General features: G+C 52.8%; 4 protein-coding genes across 4 annotated transcripts; all 4 read left to right on the top strand.

Moving 5' to 3' along the window:
* Positions 1-3,134: 3,134 nt before the first annotated feature.
* Positions 3,135-5,405, top strand: B0T23DRAFT_450054 (uncharacterized protein). The gene is made up of 2 exons (XM_062841076.1): positions 3,135-3,371; positions 3,474-5,405. Exon 2 carries the CDS (start codon positions 3,582-3,584, stop codon positions 5,367-5,369), a length of 1,788 nt encoding a protein of 595 aa, XP_062696834.1. The 5' UTR covers positions 3,135-3,371; positions 3,474-3,581; the 3' UTR covers positions 5,370-5,405.
* On the top strand, positions 5,406-6,111 carry B0T23DRAFT_369414 (uncharacterized protein). The gene has a single exon (XM_062836515.1). It carries the CDS (start codon positions 5,465-5,467, stop codon positions 5,846-5,848), a length of 384 nt encoding a protein of 127 aa, XP_062696833.1. The 5' UTR covers positions 5,406-5,464; the 3' UTR covers positions 5,849-6,111.
* Positions 6,112-7,127: 1,016 nt separating this feature from the next.
* On the top strand, positions 7,128-9,410 carry B0T23DRAFT_369413 (uncharacterized protein). The gene has a single exon (XM_062836514.1). It carries the CDS (start codon positions 7,450-7,452, stop codon positions 9,025-9,027), a length of 1,578 nt encoding a protein of 525 aa, XP_062696832.1. The 5' UTR covers positions 7,128-7,449; the 3' UTR covers positions 9,028-9,410.
* Positions 9,411-11,384: 1,974 nt separating this feature from the next.
* On the top strand, positions 11,385-13,313 carry B0T23DRAFT_10883 (SPRY-domain-containing protein). The gene is made up of 3 exons (XM_062831828.1): positions 11,385-11,767; positions 11,853-12,158; positions 12,214-13,313. The coding sequence occupies exons 1-3, from the start codon at positions 11,509-11,511 to the stop codon at positions 13,158-13,160; spliced, it is 1,512 nt and encodes a 503-aa protein (XP_062696831.1). The 5' UTR covers positions 11,385-11,508; the 3' UTR covers positions 13,161-13,313.
* The last annotated feature ends 462 nt before the right edge of the window (positions 13,314-13,775 follow it).

The raw sequence follows: 13,775 nt of genomic DNA, 5'->3' as shown, positions 1-13,775 counted from the left end.
CTATTCATGTTCCCCCATCCTATTACAAACAATGCGGCTAACTATCGAGAACAGCACGGTTGTTTGTGCTAGACCTGCTTAGTCTTCGGGTTTGTTTGAAGACGAAGAACACGGAAGTCGTTGTTTGATCAGAGCAAGAAATTTTCTTGACACTGCAGACTACATCGGAGGGAATACCACGACCAGGCTATTTATCAGCCCGTGCTTGGTTCTTCGTAAACGAAGCACTTCGCTACGGACCTTCTGTCTGGACCGAAGCTCCAAGCTCCAAGCAACAAAGGGATACACGGTGCTCATTTGTCAAATTTCTGTCGATCAGGGACGAAACCATGATCTTCAGGTGCCCCCGGAAGGATGATACGCGTTACAACTCGACCGGACCTGGATGACTGGTGATCTGAGGTGCCTTCTTTGGCCCACAGCTTGCAGTTTGAGCCTCCTTCTCCTCGTTGGATGTTTCAGCCACGTCTGGACTCTCAGACTCCTTCCAAAAGGCTTCGAGTGATCTGCGCCGAGTATGGAGATACCAGATTGGCGGGAACCAAGACGCTGCTATTTCACTTGGGGTGATGTCACTAGAACACCATGGTACTGGTACGCCAACAATTATGTGCATCATCGACCGCATCGTCCTTACAGAGATTCGCATAGTCTGCACGAAAGGTTGGCTGCACCCTTACACTTGAGTCAATGCCTTGTACCTGTGCCGAGTATAAAGGAGAGCGTCTTGGAAATCTGTCCAATTTGTTACAGGTCGATGACCGCCCAAGATGGCTTTGGCTGTGCGACAAAGATGTTGAGTCACTTGCTCTTCAGTGCAGATTTCACGGACGATTCGCATTTTTTTCCCTTATTTTTTTCCTGTGACAAGCCGCTTTTGATGGCGATACAGCATGAGACGTAGCTCGTCTCCCGCGCAATTGCGACAATGCGCGGAGCTGGCACATCTATTGCACCCTCCCAGTTATCCCACCCTCCCTGCGCCGCACGTTGCGTCTTCTGGGCGGGTGACTTGAAGTTTGAGGGGTTAATACTAGTCTTTATGCATTTGGGTTGGACAGGTAAGAACGACTGTTGGCATCACACTCACGCCCAAACTCGAAACTCTCGAGGGCTTGGCAGAATAAAGATATTTTCCACATGGCATTGTACTGCGAAGCGAAAGATTGCTGGTGACAAAGACGGGTTCCCTTGTTCTTGCCTTTAGACAATGCTGACAATCGAGGATTTCATCTCAGGGTTCCTTGAGGGCGCCATCATGTCTCACTTGACCCGCTCACGGTGAATGCTAAAGGTTCAATGCTTATGATTGTTCATGGTCACTACTATCATAGACATGAGCAGGTTGGGACACCCACCGATGAGAACTAACCTACATGCCTACACCAAGCTGGATGACTTTGACACTGTGACGGGCAGAAGCCGCATTTCAGAACCTACCATACAACTTCAGGAAGAGCGAACAACTAAATCAGATGGAGGACGCGAATGGCTGTGTTGACCCTTCTGCCTAGAAAGCGGGCGGTGGCTATTCTCATATACATTTGCTGCACCGACTATACCCAGACTCCAATTACCTGCTCCCTTGAAAACCCTAAGATTCAATGTGATTCCATGCACATCCTTACGAGGCATTAACCAGTTTCCATTCATTTCACGATATCGTTTTCGGCTTTGGGGGTCCAAACGAAGCGAGTGTCGACTGTGCCTGTACGGCATACACTGAAGCAATCCTGCAAATTACCGTTGATACCCAAAGAGAAGAGGTCGGGCAGTAAAGACGGCGAAGCAAATGGATATGTTTCCAGGTTTTCATACAGCCTACCCATTCCATCATCCCGGGATGTCGTCGACATCATTTCCCATTACCTTCATTTTCTTTGCGCTTGGTTTTTTTTTTTTTTTTTTTGTCCTCATCTGCGCAGAGCAACCACACACCAGCCCCCTTTCTTCACTCCTGTCACTCGGGCCAATGCCCAAACTGTACCCTCCTTCAGGCGAGTAGCAACAACTTCAAACTCGTCTACCCCACCACACCCTTCGGAGAGTTGAAGCCTCGTGTAACAATCAACCGCCCATCCGTTAATTCCCAACATTAAGAGCTGCAAGAGACAGCCCAACCTGCAGTCTTACTCCAAATATTTTATAGCAGCAATTGCTCATGCGCGTGAAGATCACCACTGCCTTGCGAGACTTGAGAACATCATTTCGCGTTTCTGCTTTTCCGCCCATCTGTCTCTGCCTTTTGATCGCCTCATTTCCTGGAGGTTTAACCATAGACACTCGAGTGAGGTGATTCTTTCATGTCGTGGGAGGATCGATTACCTCGGAGCAAGGGTTTGTGGTTGACGGCGATTCACTATCTGGAGCCATCCCCCCCAGTTTCCCCCACAACGGGATCAGCAACAGAACGGATCCACCGTGCTCCAGCACCCAATCCCCAAGTCCACGAGGCACACCCTGTCATACAGCAGCGTATCATACGGTACGAATTCCCGAACAACGCCGTTGAATCTTTCAGCATCGACTCGGGCATCTCAGTAGACGGGACGTTCAGATGCTGCGGTCACCGCGAAGAGAAAAAGCGATAAGAGGAATTTGTTCAACTCAAGTAATGCCCGGAATGATCGAGAGAAACGAAACGCTCTGGTAGTGCCAGCTCGCTCTCCGGTCACTTAGCGTTCCGTCAAGCTGTTTTTTCCCGGGGCACCGTTGCTGACGCCGTTGCTGCATTATCGATACAAGTGTGGGTGGTGTTTCTGCGTCACACACACTCACTCGCTCACTCCCCTCCAACCCCCTCCCTTCTTTCCTTCTGAGGTGTCTCGCTGAGGTGTCTCCCCATTCCCGTCGCCCCGTTTCTGTTTTGTCGGCTCTGGGTCTCCCGCCCCAGCTCAGACAGACCTGGATGGCAGCCTAGTGTAAGAAGAGAATACTGCGCTTGGATAGAGAAAGCTTGCAAGCATCCAGCTACCCAGCACGCGTCGCACCCCTCCAGTCCCGTCTGTCCCTACCTCTACCTACCTCTAGTTGGACCAAGTGTCAGAGGCAGAGGCTACACCCCCGCAGTCAATAAAACTCGTTGTCGCCCGCTCAGCCACATTCCTCCATTACATATTTTTTTTTTTTTTTTTCATATTTTCTGTAGCCTTGCTACTTTCCCCCTTGGGCTTCTGCTGGGCATCACCGGTCGCGACGAAACACCACAGTCCCGTCGGCTTCAAGTAGACACTGACAACAAGCGCTTGCTGGAACATCAGACGAGACGGCCCTGACTCCATCCCATATTCCCGACGCTTCAGTCTCCACTTCACCCTTGCTGTTCTGTCCTGCACCATTGGTTATCGCTCTAGGATCACCCCCGCTCTTAGGTTCGTATGTTTCGTCCCAACTGACTGTGTGTCATTTGTTGTTGTCGTTGGCGTCGGCATCCACTGCGCAAGCATGAGCTAACCTCGTTGTCCTTACATTAGCGACTGAATATCCTCACTGCGGCCCGCCTCCGCCTTGCGGCTCAGTTGCCTTGGTCCGTATTCTCAAGTGGCCCTAAATACCGTCTCGCGAGCTGTTGCTCGTTTCCAATGAGTTCGACCCGTTCAAAAATCGCGTCTGTGGAAGACGCCGACGACGACGGAAACATTATCCAAGGAACCTCCCGCTACGCTGCCTCTGTTGGCTCCAAAGAAAACTCGAGCTCCGGTCGCGCACGAAAAGAGCACAAGAAGTCAGACTCTTCACCCATAGTGACAAACGGCCAGCCCGACTCCGACTCGACACAAAACCCCCGCAGAAGTGAATCCTCAAAGACGGCACGAAGAGAGCGCGAAAAGTCGACATCTGGGACCAAAAGATCCAGCATGTCGTCTTCACGCCCCGTTCCACGACATGCTAATACCACCGGCAATCTTCACCGGCGGGGAGAATACGACAGGAACGGAAGGGAGATCGAGGCCTCATATTACGGTGTGAGCCCTACCATGACAACCTCCTCCTCTCGACCGCCTCGTCCTCAGACCTCCACTCCCCGGCCCGTTAGTTATTACGGGACAGGTCCAACACGACCACCTCCACCTTCTGCTCGCTATATTGCCTCTGGGCCTCCGCCTCCTCCGCAATTCATGCCTCCATCCTATCCAGCTACTCCGCCAACATGGGCTGGACCGGGACCCATGCAGCCATTCCCGATTCCGACGCCGGGCTCGTTGAGCCGACAGGCTACAGACTACTTCTCTGCTCAACCCGTTGATGCACGCTTAGATGCCCAACTCGCTGCTCTTAGCCTCGGAACTAGCCCGAATCGCCCCCGAACCGCCCTGGCTTATCGTACCTCCCGCGCTCTTGAATACGGGGAGGCAGATTTCGACGAAGAGAACGAGAGATCGATGCCGCGGCCTTCTCTTTCCCACAGAAAGCTGTCGAGGGACGAAGATGCGCGAAGAACAGTCAGGTCTTCTACTGCTCACCCGTCAGGCAACCCACATAGGCCACCGCCAGTACCCTCAACACCAGGCAGACGAGCTTCACGATATGCCGACGAAGACCAGTCGGGCGATGCGTTATTTGCCCTTTCGCCAACTCCTTACGAGTATCAAACCCCTGCTCCCGCTGCAAGCCGAGCGCGGTCCAAGTCAAGACCGAGGCACCAGCGGCGACCTAGTGTCGGTGCAGGGACATACGAAGACCAGGAGTCCAGGATGGAAATAGCCAGCCGGCATAACCGGCGACACTCGTATTATGGAGCAGCACTACAACCAGTTACTGCTTCTGGAAGCGGTTACGAAGAAAAGATCCGTCAAGCTGCCAAGTACCAGACCGAGACACTTGGTGGTGATCCGATGCCGCTCACGGCCGAAACTCTCCGCAGAGCCCAAAGGAACGGCGGTAGCAGTCGTTCCACCAAGAGCTCGGAAGAAAGCCGTGATGAGAGCGATTACAGGCACTCGGCAACAACACGAACCACGCGGTCAAGCGCCAATCCACATGAAGATGTCACCATTCGGGTGATGAAGGGCAAGGGTGCCGTGCTTGAAGTCAATGGTGCAAAGCTGAAATGCGCTGGCGGTGCCGAAATCAACATTTCAAGGAACGCCATCACCTCCGGGCGAAACGGAAATGAGAAGGCGTACTACGATTACGAGGAGGAATATGATGAGCGCCAGCCTCGGTATATCGAAGATGGACGCCAGCAGCACTATGAAGAACGTCATTCTCGGGCTGAGCGATCTCAGACCAGAGCTCGCGCGGCCTCGCGGGCGAGGTCACGCCCAAGATCAATGCATTATGCTGGTCGCGATATTGACGGTACCGATTACGACTATATCCCGGCCTATCCCGAATACCCATCGGATCCTCCGACGTATCGCTACTGAGCGGTCACTGGGTCATGAACGAAGATTTACGACTGATTTTTTTTTTTTTTTTTTTTTTTTTTTCTCCATGTTTTGGTTCTGATAATTACGAGATCATGAGACGACGAAATGACAATGATAAAGACACAGAAGAACGAGCAAGAACCGAGTTTGTATCATGTTCTTTATGGCCCTTATGTTTAGCGTTGATGATGTCTTCTTCCTTTTCTTCGATTCTTCATAATATCTTCTTTACCTACTCCTCACTTGGATTTTGTACAATTTTCTTCTTGGTTGGCACTGTTAGTCTTGCTGCAAGTCACTGTCTGATGGACCCGGGAAAAGTTTTGGAGAGACGATACCCCATATCTGGCATGGCACAAAAAAAATCATTCAAGCACGACATGATCGATTCCACATTTCGTGATTCCTGCTCTCTACTTGTTGATCAAGATCTTCATTACTTCTGGTTCGTAAAGGAAAAGTGGTGGTGGTGGTGACAGAGTTCAATATACATTACAAACCCGAAGCAGATGAACAGTTGGCATGAAACCCGGACAGTAGGTGGTCGGCTAGAAATACCTATCTACATTGTCTTTCACATTCTGTTAGCAATGACACTTGCTTCATCTTGAATCGTATCGATGTACTAGGGCCCTTCTCTGTCGACCGAGCGAGCTATGGCACCGCGACGAAGCGTTCCTATGGTCGCAACTGTCGAACATAAGCCAAGGAACATGCCCTATAAATAAATACATTCCTCACATCTTGCAACAGTTCCATCGTCACTTGATCAAGCACTTGTGATTTGTTAAGATTTGCTATCATGCCAAGACATACAGGCTACTGCTACCTAAAGGACGAATTTTGTTTAATGCATACATAACCTCGTTCCTAAGCTGATGAGAACATGAATCTTATCGGACATAGCATAGTAAGCAACTTCTTACTGTAGTCAAGTCTCCTATTCTCAACATCAGGAGTCGCTTCAGCTCTTCAGCTGGCAAAAGTCTTTCTTATCACTTTGATCACGTAGTGACTTCGCGGGCTTTTCCTTGAGCAGCTAGAATTATTAACCCCCATGAAAAGGAAAGCATTTGTGAACTCGTTTTTCTTTGAAGTGTAATATTACCTCTATTCCGAAGGCGGACATCAACAGCACCGTCTCGGTCCGTGTAAGTGGCCCGTCGCGAGAAAAGCCCAGTGCCAGAAGTGTTTCGTCCTACTGTACGGCAGTAGCACTGCACTGCACTGCACTGACTCCACAACCCTGATTCTCCATTTTTACAGTTCAGTGGCAAGGTGAAACACGCTGTTGCCCTGAGAGTGCCAAGCCTTTGGCTGGTCAATGGCCGCTTATGGAGGTACCTAGGTACCACATAACGACGTCATGGGTTATCATAGAACTACAAGCTTGCAAGCTGCGACCACAATGACAGCAGGAGATTATGAGCCGGAACACCGATAAAGAAGTGCGATTCGTGTCTGTAAAACGAAGAGGATAAATTGCGTCGCGAAGAGAGGAACGGGAAAGAATTGGAAGGTTCCAGTGGTGAAGAGGGGATCGATGGCCGTTCTGCCAAACTGAACCTGCCAGATGTGCCTGCCTGGCTCTTGCGTGGTTCCCAGCCAACCGAATCCAACGGAAGTTGACGATCGCCAGCCAACCAGGCAAGAACAACAGGACCAACGCACACAACTAACTTAGCCACCCCTGCAGTGCCCTGGCTTATTTGCCCAGCCCCGGTCCTTCCCCAGCCCCCCAGTTTCTGGGCGAACAACATTCTCAGGTTCCCCCCTCCCCCAAGCGCCAAACCTCAACACTGCCCAGAAAGACAGGGCAGACTTGACGCTTACGGCTACGCCAACGCTTGCAGCACGTCGACCTGCATTCTTCACCCAAGCAACCCTCATCGACTTGCAGTTTTGCAAGTATCTGGACGTTCTTCCATTGAACCCTTCCATTCCAGCAGCTGTATTTCTTCAGAAGCTAGCGATCGACGAAGCTTACATTCTCTTCAGCTTGGGAGGTTGACCAGCTCTTTATCAGCTCAGTTTGGGCCTCCGTCTCTGCCAAACCGGCGGACGCCAAACCGCAACTATGGCACCTGTGCTTCGCGCCCTCATGGCGCGTCGCCTTGTTGTCAGCGGCAAAGACATCGCAGCTCTCGGCCCTCTGGCAGCGCGCGGAATTCTTCTAGCCCGCGATGACAATGACAACAAGGACCGTCCCGACCCGGAGAAGGGTCTCGTGCACCCGCAGGATATCAACAACAAGGCCATGTTCGCTTTCTTCGGCCTCCTGGGTGCCGCAATCGTCATCGGCGCCGTTTGGTTCTTCTTTTGGGCCAAGAACGGTGGCTTCTACTTCAAGGAGGACGACTGGGACGATTACAAGTCAACGGTAATGCGCCGCAAGGGTCCCAACGGCACCATCTACTCCGGCGCAACGCCCAGCACCATCCTTGGCGGCGGCAGCGTGTACAAGGACGTAGCAGATGACGACGGCATGACGGAGATGGACAATACCACGGTTATCAGCGGCACCACAGGCATTACGGGCATCACGGGCATCACGGGTGGCGTGTCCGACATCTACGGCCGCGAGAAGCGGCGCAAGAAGCGCGAGCAAAAGGAGCGCGACAAGGAACGCCGGCGCGAGGAGAAGGCGCGCGAGAAGGAGGAGAAGAAGCGGAGCAAGCGCAAGGTCGGCACCGACGGCATCATGATTGACGAGGAGGCCGAGGCTCTGGCTGAGGAGCAGCTGCGCAACTACCGGTCCGAGAAGCCTGCCCGCGTTGGCGGCATCAACGTCGCTAGCGAGGCGAGCGAGTGGGACGGCTCAACGAACCCCAGCTGGAGTGGTGTGGGTACTTCGACTGTTGACAGCGGCAGCACCGTCACGTCGGAGTTGATCAAACACCAGGAGAAGCGCGAGCGGAGCCCTAGCAAGAAGGAACGGGACGAGGAGCGCGCTGCCAGGAAGGAGGCAGAGCGTAGGGAGAGGCGCGAGCAGCGCGAGCGGGAGCGTGAGCGTGATCGGGAGCTTGGCCGTGACCGTAATCCTGAGAGAGAGCGCGAGAAGGAGAAGAAGACAGGCGGCATTCGCAAGGTGTACTCGACAGCCGACAAGAACGCCAGCCGCGAAGCCGAGCGGCTGCGGGCCGAGGCGCGTCGTCTGCGAGAGCGGGATCGTGCGTCTGCAGCAGCCGGGCAGCGTGAGCGCGAGCAGCGGTCGTCAAAACGGGACTTCAGTTGGCAACACGGAGTAGGCGACGAATCGTCCATCGCTCTGCGCCGTATCGACGAACGGGGCGAGAGCGTCCTGGATGACGTTCACGAGCACGAGGAGGGGGTTATCGCCACGGGCAGCAATGGGCAATACGCACGAGTGAATAACCATGACTATGACGAAGTCGACCAAGTCCCACCGCTGCGTACGTCACGCGCCTTGGTTCCGTCCAGCTACACAGGGACGGAGAGCGAGATGATGGAGAGCGAGGTCAGCGGCCACAAGGTCTATAAGCACCCGGTTCACATTCCCGTTAGCGGCGCGGAGAGCTCGGTGGGAAGCGATGTGTCGTATGCGGAGGAGAGGAGGAAGAAGAGAAACGGTGCTGGGTACAGAAGGCATCACCGGAGGGATGGTGATGGGGATAGCAGCGTTGGCGGTTACTAAGAGAAGATATGATGAACATCGGCTGGCTGACTGACGAGATGTTATGATGATCATGACGATTGGAAATGAGAAGCGAGAGCGATGGGTGGAAAGCAATGTGTCACACTCGTAACGGGGTCGGAGATGGTGAGCGAAAGATGAAATAATGTATGCATGAACGAGCTTTCACACGCACAGCAACCCCTTTGCTCTTTTTTTTTTTTACTCTTCCTTTTCCTTCAATAGCTTGATACCTGACTCAGACACAAGCAGGCGGGCGTTCGTTTGTCGTATGTAGTTTTACAGTCGAAGCAAATAACTGTTTGATAGGGTTCAAAGGTAGCTAAGTAGCTGATGTAAATGGTATTTGCAAGTAGTGTATTCAACACCCTTCTGTATTGTTACATGCGCACCGCATGTTGAACGGCCAATTTTGTTGCATGAGTTGACATCCGGGTCACACGGAGTCTCGAATATGCTCCGGATGCGCCGGGTGTCGGACTCCATGTTGTTCGAGGTCGCGGGTTTTGTCCGTCATGCGCCATGGGAACCAAGTTCACTCGACTTGTGCCGTTCACTGAATCCCGTCAACTTGCATGTAAGAAACAGTAACTGAATGGTTCCCTCGAGCCCAGGGCAACGTAGGGATGACGACACTGGCTTGTGAATCCGCTGTGCTTACGGACGCCGCCGATCTCTATATCACGGTGGTGAATTGACAAAGTGTGATTCTGGACCCTGCCTTGCCGGTGTCGATTTTATGTTATATCATGACAGCCGTGGAAGGCATTGATTAGGAGACTCGAGAACCGTCCATGACTTCTTCGAATTGGCTGACTGCAAAATACTTGACCGGCAGTCTATGTATCCCATGTTTGATTTTCTGGCATGATCATCGAGATCTCGGACCGTCGTCAAACTGCGCCATATGAAACGGTGCTGCGGCCAGCGGGACCCTGGTACTCCAACACGGCCCATGGAACAGTGTTCCTAGAATAGCGTGTTGTTGTTTATGCGCTGTGTTTTAGGAGGCAGTGTGAGTGCTCATGGACGCTTTTTGAAGGACCGGAGTGGGCGATGCCAAACGCTCATAGTTGACGTTTACCGATCGAGATCAAGATGCAGGTCGTTTAGTAAACGTTCTCGATGCTTCCTTTGGCCGATAAGAGCGTTGTAAAGGAAAGTCGAAGCCTGGCTGAATGCAAGAATTCCTTGTTGGAACACCGTGCTGGAGGGTCGAGGGGTTTCCAGCAAACGACGGGAACGTTCAGTTCGTTGCTGTCGTGGGCGTCATCTTCCTGTTCTCCCGTCACTCGAGATTCTGGCAAGCCACTCCGACAAGAAAAAGGTATCTCCCGCCACCTGCTATTTCTTTAACTTTCATACATACTAGAATGCGGTAAACTCAGTTAGTGTCCAAACCCGCATTCAACGTGAGGCCGAGTAAGTATCTGCAGGGCATGCTGGCCTTCAGGGACCAAGAAAAGCACGCTTCATTGCAGTGGGCACTTCGCTGGACGCCGGGCACTCCCCTCTGACCTAGCGTTGGCCGGCGACCATCACTCATCTTGTCTTACTTCACCCCCGTCTGACCTACCTCTAGTCCTACATCACCTCTTCCTCGTTGACCCTTGATCGTCCATCTTCGTTCCAGCTTTGCAACACCGCCGTTGTCTTTTTGCTGTGACGACTTCTCGATTGTACCTCTGCAGTAAATTGTCTCACCTCTTCTTGATATTTTCATCGCATCACATCGCTAAGCCGAGCGCATTCCGAGTCGTTGCCGTTGACTGATTTCGGTTGCCCACCTCATCGTGCGCTACTAACGGGCATCGATCAACCGACACAAGCCACCATCCGCCTTGGGCTCCCAGATCGTAGCCCCCCAACTGCCCTGCCTGCTTGTTGGGGACCTGCAACCATCGCCCTGCCCGCTGCCCTCCACGCATCCACCTAACAAGTTCAGGTTGCCCTTCGCCGGGTCCCGTGTCGGATCGAACGCACCGCTGCGACTGCGAGGATAGTCTGCCTACCTAGCTTGCGCTGCCAACTAAGACGGATATCCACCAGCCTACCCACAGCGATAACCACCATCAACCAAGCCGACCCAACTTGCCTTCTTCTCCGCATTCCTGACGCTTCAGGTTTTGCCGACAACCACCCAACCCATCCCCACGCTCTTTTCAAAAACACCCTACATCTTCCCTCGACTTGTTTGCCCCCAGCTGCCCGTCCTCCGCCGCTGGTTGCCATCTTGCTCACGACCTCCGTCTCTCTGAATATCCGCCGGGCTTGCCGTTGTCCTGGAAGCGCCGTGAGGATCAACGAAGGGCCAAGAAGTCACGCCACGGATGCTCAAGGCTTGGCGGTGACGCCAACGTCAGTCGGCCGTTGTTCAATCACTCACGTAGACGACCAACTCCAACACTCTTGTCCGAGAGAGAGAGAGAGAGAGAGGCGACGGAATCCCTCTTTTTTTAACAGACTTGGAGCGCCGTCTTCATGATAACAATGCCAGATTACCGTCCCGGGATGAATGGCATCATCATTGGTCTGTTATCGTCCTTCGGGTCGGCGATACTGATCGGCTGCTTCTTCCTCATCTTCTACTTCTTCCGCTGCACAACGTCAGGGCGCATCTTCCTCGACCGCATTGGTCGACCCGGCGAATACGATGACGAGCAACAGTTTCTGCGGGAGGAGGCTGAGGCCCTCGAGACGATGGATGATATGCAACGGACGGAATACTTGAGGGCAAAAGGTAAAGCAGCGGTTGTTGCTGTCTACATAGTATGCGCTTTTTGCCACATCTTGAAAAGTGTTGCTGACGCGATCCTCACTTTTAGCTTTTATCGCCGCCAACCCACCCGAGTCCCTGCAGACGGACATTTCGCTATCCCAATATCTTGCCATACAGGAGAAGGGAGTGTCGGCCTGGGAGTTTGAGCCGGAGCTGGAAATCGCAAATTGCTTTGTCGAGGCCCGCACCGAGATCGAGTTCTTCGATTCCGAATGCACCGTCATGAGTAACCTGCCGGTACCGAAGCAGAATGAGGTTTACTACTGGGAGGCCAAGGTTTACGATAAGCCCGAGAATACGTTGATTAGCATAGGAATGGCTACCAAGCCGTATCCTCTGTTCAGGCTCCCTGGTTGGTACACTTCCGTTACTATCCTCCAGAACAAAGTCACTAACGAACCTTCTAGGCTTTCACAAGTACTCTGTCGCGTACCTATCCAACGGAACCCGTCGCTACAATCAACCCTTCAATGCTACTTCCTACGGCCCGCAAGTTGTTCAAGGCGATGTTATTGGCGTCGGCTACCGCCCGCGAAGTGGCACGATTTTCTTCACCCGAAACGGAAAGAAGTTGGAGGATGTAGTACACGGTTTGAAGTCGCAAAACTTCTTCCCCTCGATCGGCGCGAACGGACCCTGCATCGTCCATGTCAACTTTGGTCAGGCTGGCTTTGTCTTCATCGAAGCCAATGTCAAGAAGTGGGGTCTCGCTCCTATGACTGGCTCGCTCGCACCGCCACCACCATATGGTTCCGAGCAAGGCAGTATTCTCCTCGAGGCCGGCACCAAGGATGGGTTTACCAGCACGCTTGGACGTGGGCGCGGGTATAGTCATCCCGTGCAGACGTATTCTAGACAAGGCTTGGCTGCAGTCGACTCTTCTCATAACCGCACACGATCAGGCAACTTTCGAATGTTTCCACCAACGAGCCCAGGACCCGTTCGCAGCCCGACAGATATCTCGCTTGCTCATTTGGTACCCACGGAGGATGCAGGCGAACCTAGCAGTAGTGCTGCAGCGTTGGTCGACCAAGATGGGCAGCCCATAACCGGTGGATTCCTCAGTCCGGATCAGCCACCTCCCGAGTATACCAGCCCTGTCAACTCTCGACCGGGGAGCAGGAGACATAGCTCCGACAGCGAAAACACCCCTCTTATCCAACTCAGCGGCAGGAGTCGAGGTGCCTCGTCAGCCACAGCAAGGCCGATTCAGAGCGGTGGAAGCCACAACAGGCCAAGGGCAGGTTCTCATAGGCCGCCGAGCCCTCCGATTCCGAGCTATCAGGATGCGGTTCGACAAGGCGCTGGACGTGATAGGAGTGACAGCACGAGAAGTGCGAGGGACTCGAGTTAAAAGGCTGCAAATCGGGATGGGAGGAAAACTCATAATGCGCGCTGGTGCCGCAGCAAATCATTGAGGCACAGGTGCCCATTATTCTGAGGATCCCCTGGACAGGGACAAAGACTGAGGGAGTGATATGTTTCGGAACTGGAAACCGGAAAAAAAGCATCCCGCTCATCATTACACACAAGACAGACAAGACAAGACACACTCAATCAATGGAAAACTAGCGCCGGCAAAGGAAGTTGGTCATTCACCAATATCATCGTGCCATAAAGAAGGATATTCAGAAACAGAGGCCATTGAGTGCAGGATGCATGGAGGTCATCGTCATCGTCAGTAGGTTCAAAACGAACGATCAATCAACACAAACAAACAGGCATGTAGGAGTCAAGGTGTTATTGGTTACCTTTCTTCCGTTCTTTTCATGTTTTCACTTTTTCATCATCAAGCACATAGGGGGGGGAGGGGGGGAGGGGGGGGGGTTGCTAATTTGCACTTGCTTCAAATCGGGGTAGTGGTAATCGTTCATGGTGATCAGGCCAAGGGATTGGAGCATTGATGATCAATGGCATTTCAAACTCGAACCTCATCTCATCTTATCTATGCTTAAAGTTGGTTTGGGTT

Source organism: Neurospora hispaniola (genome assembly GCF_033458365.1).
Source record: "Neurospora hispaniola strain FGSC 10403 chromosome Unknown B0T23scaffold_1, whole genome shotgun sequence".
Taxonomy (NCBI): Eukaryota; Fungi; Ascomycota; class Sordariomycetes; order Sordariales; family Sordariaceae; genus Neurospora; species Neurospora hispaniola.
Note: the sequence above shows the minus strand (reverse complement) of the source record. Positions and strands in the feature narration are given on the sequence as shown.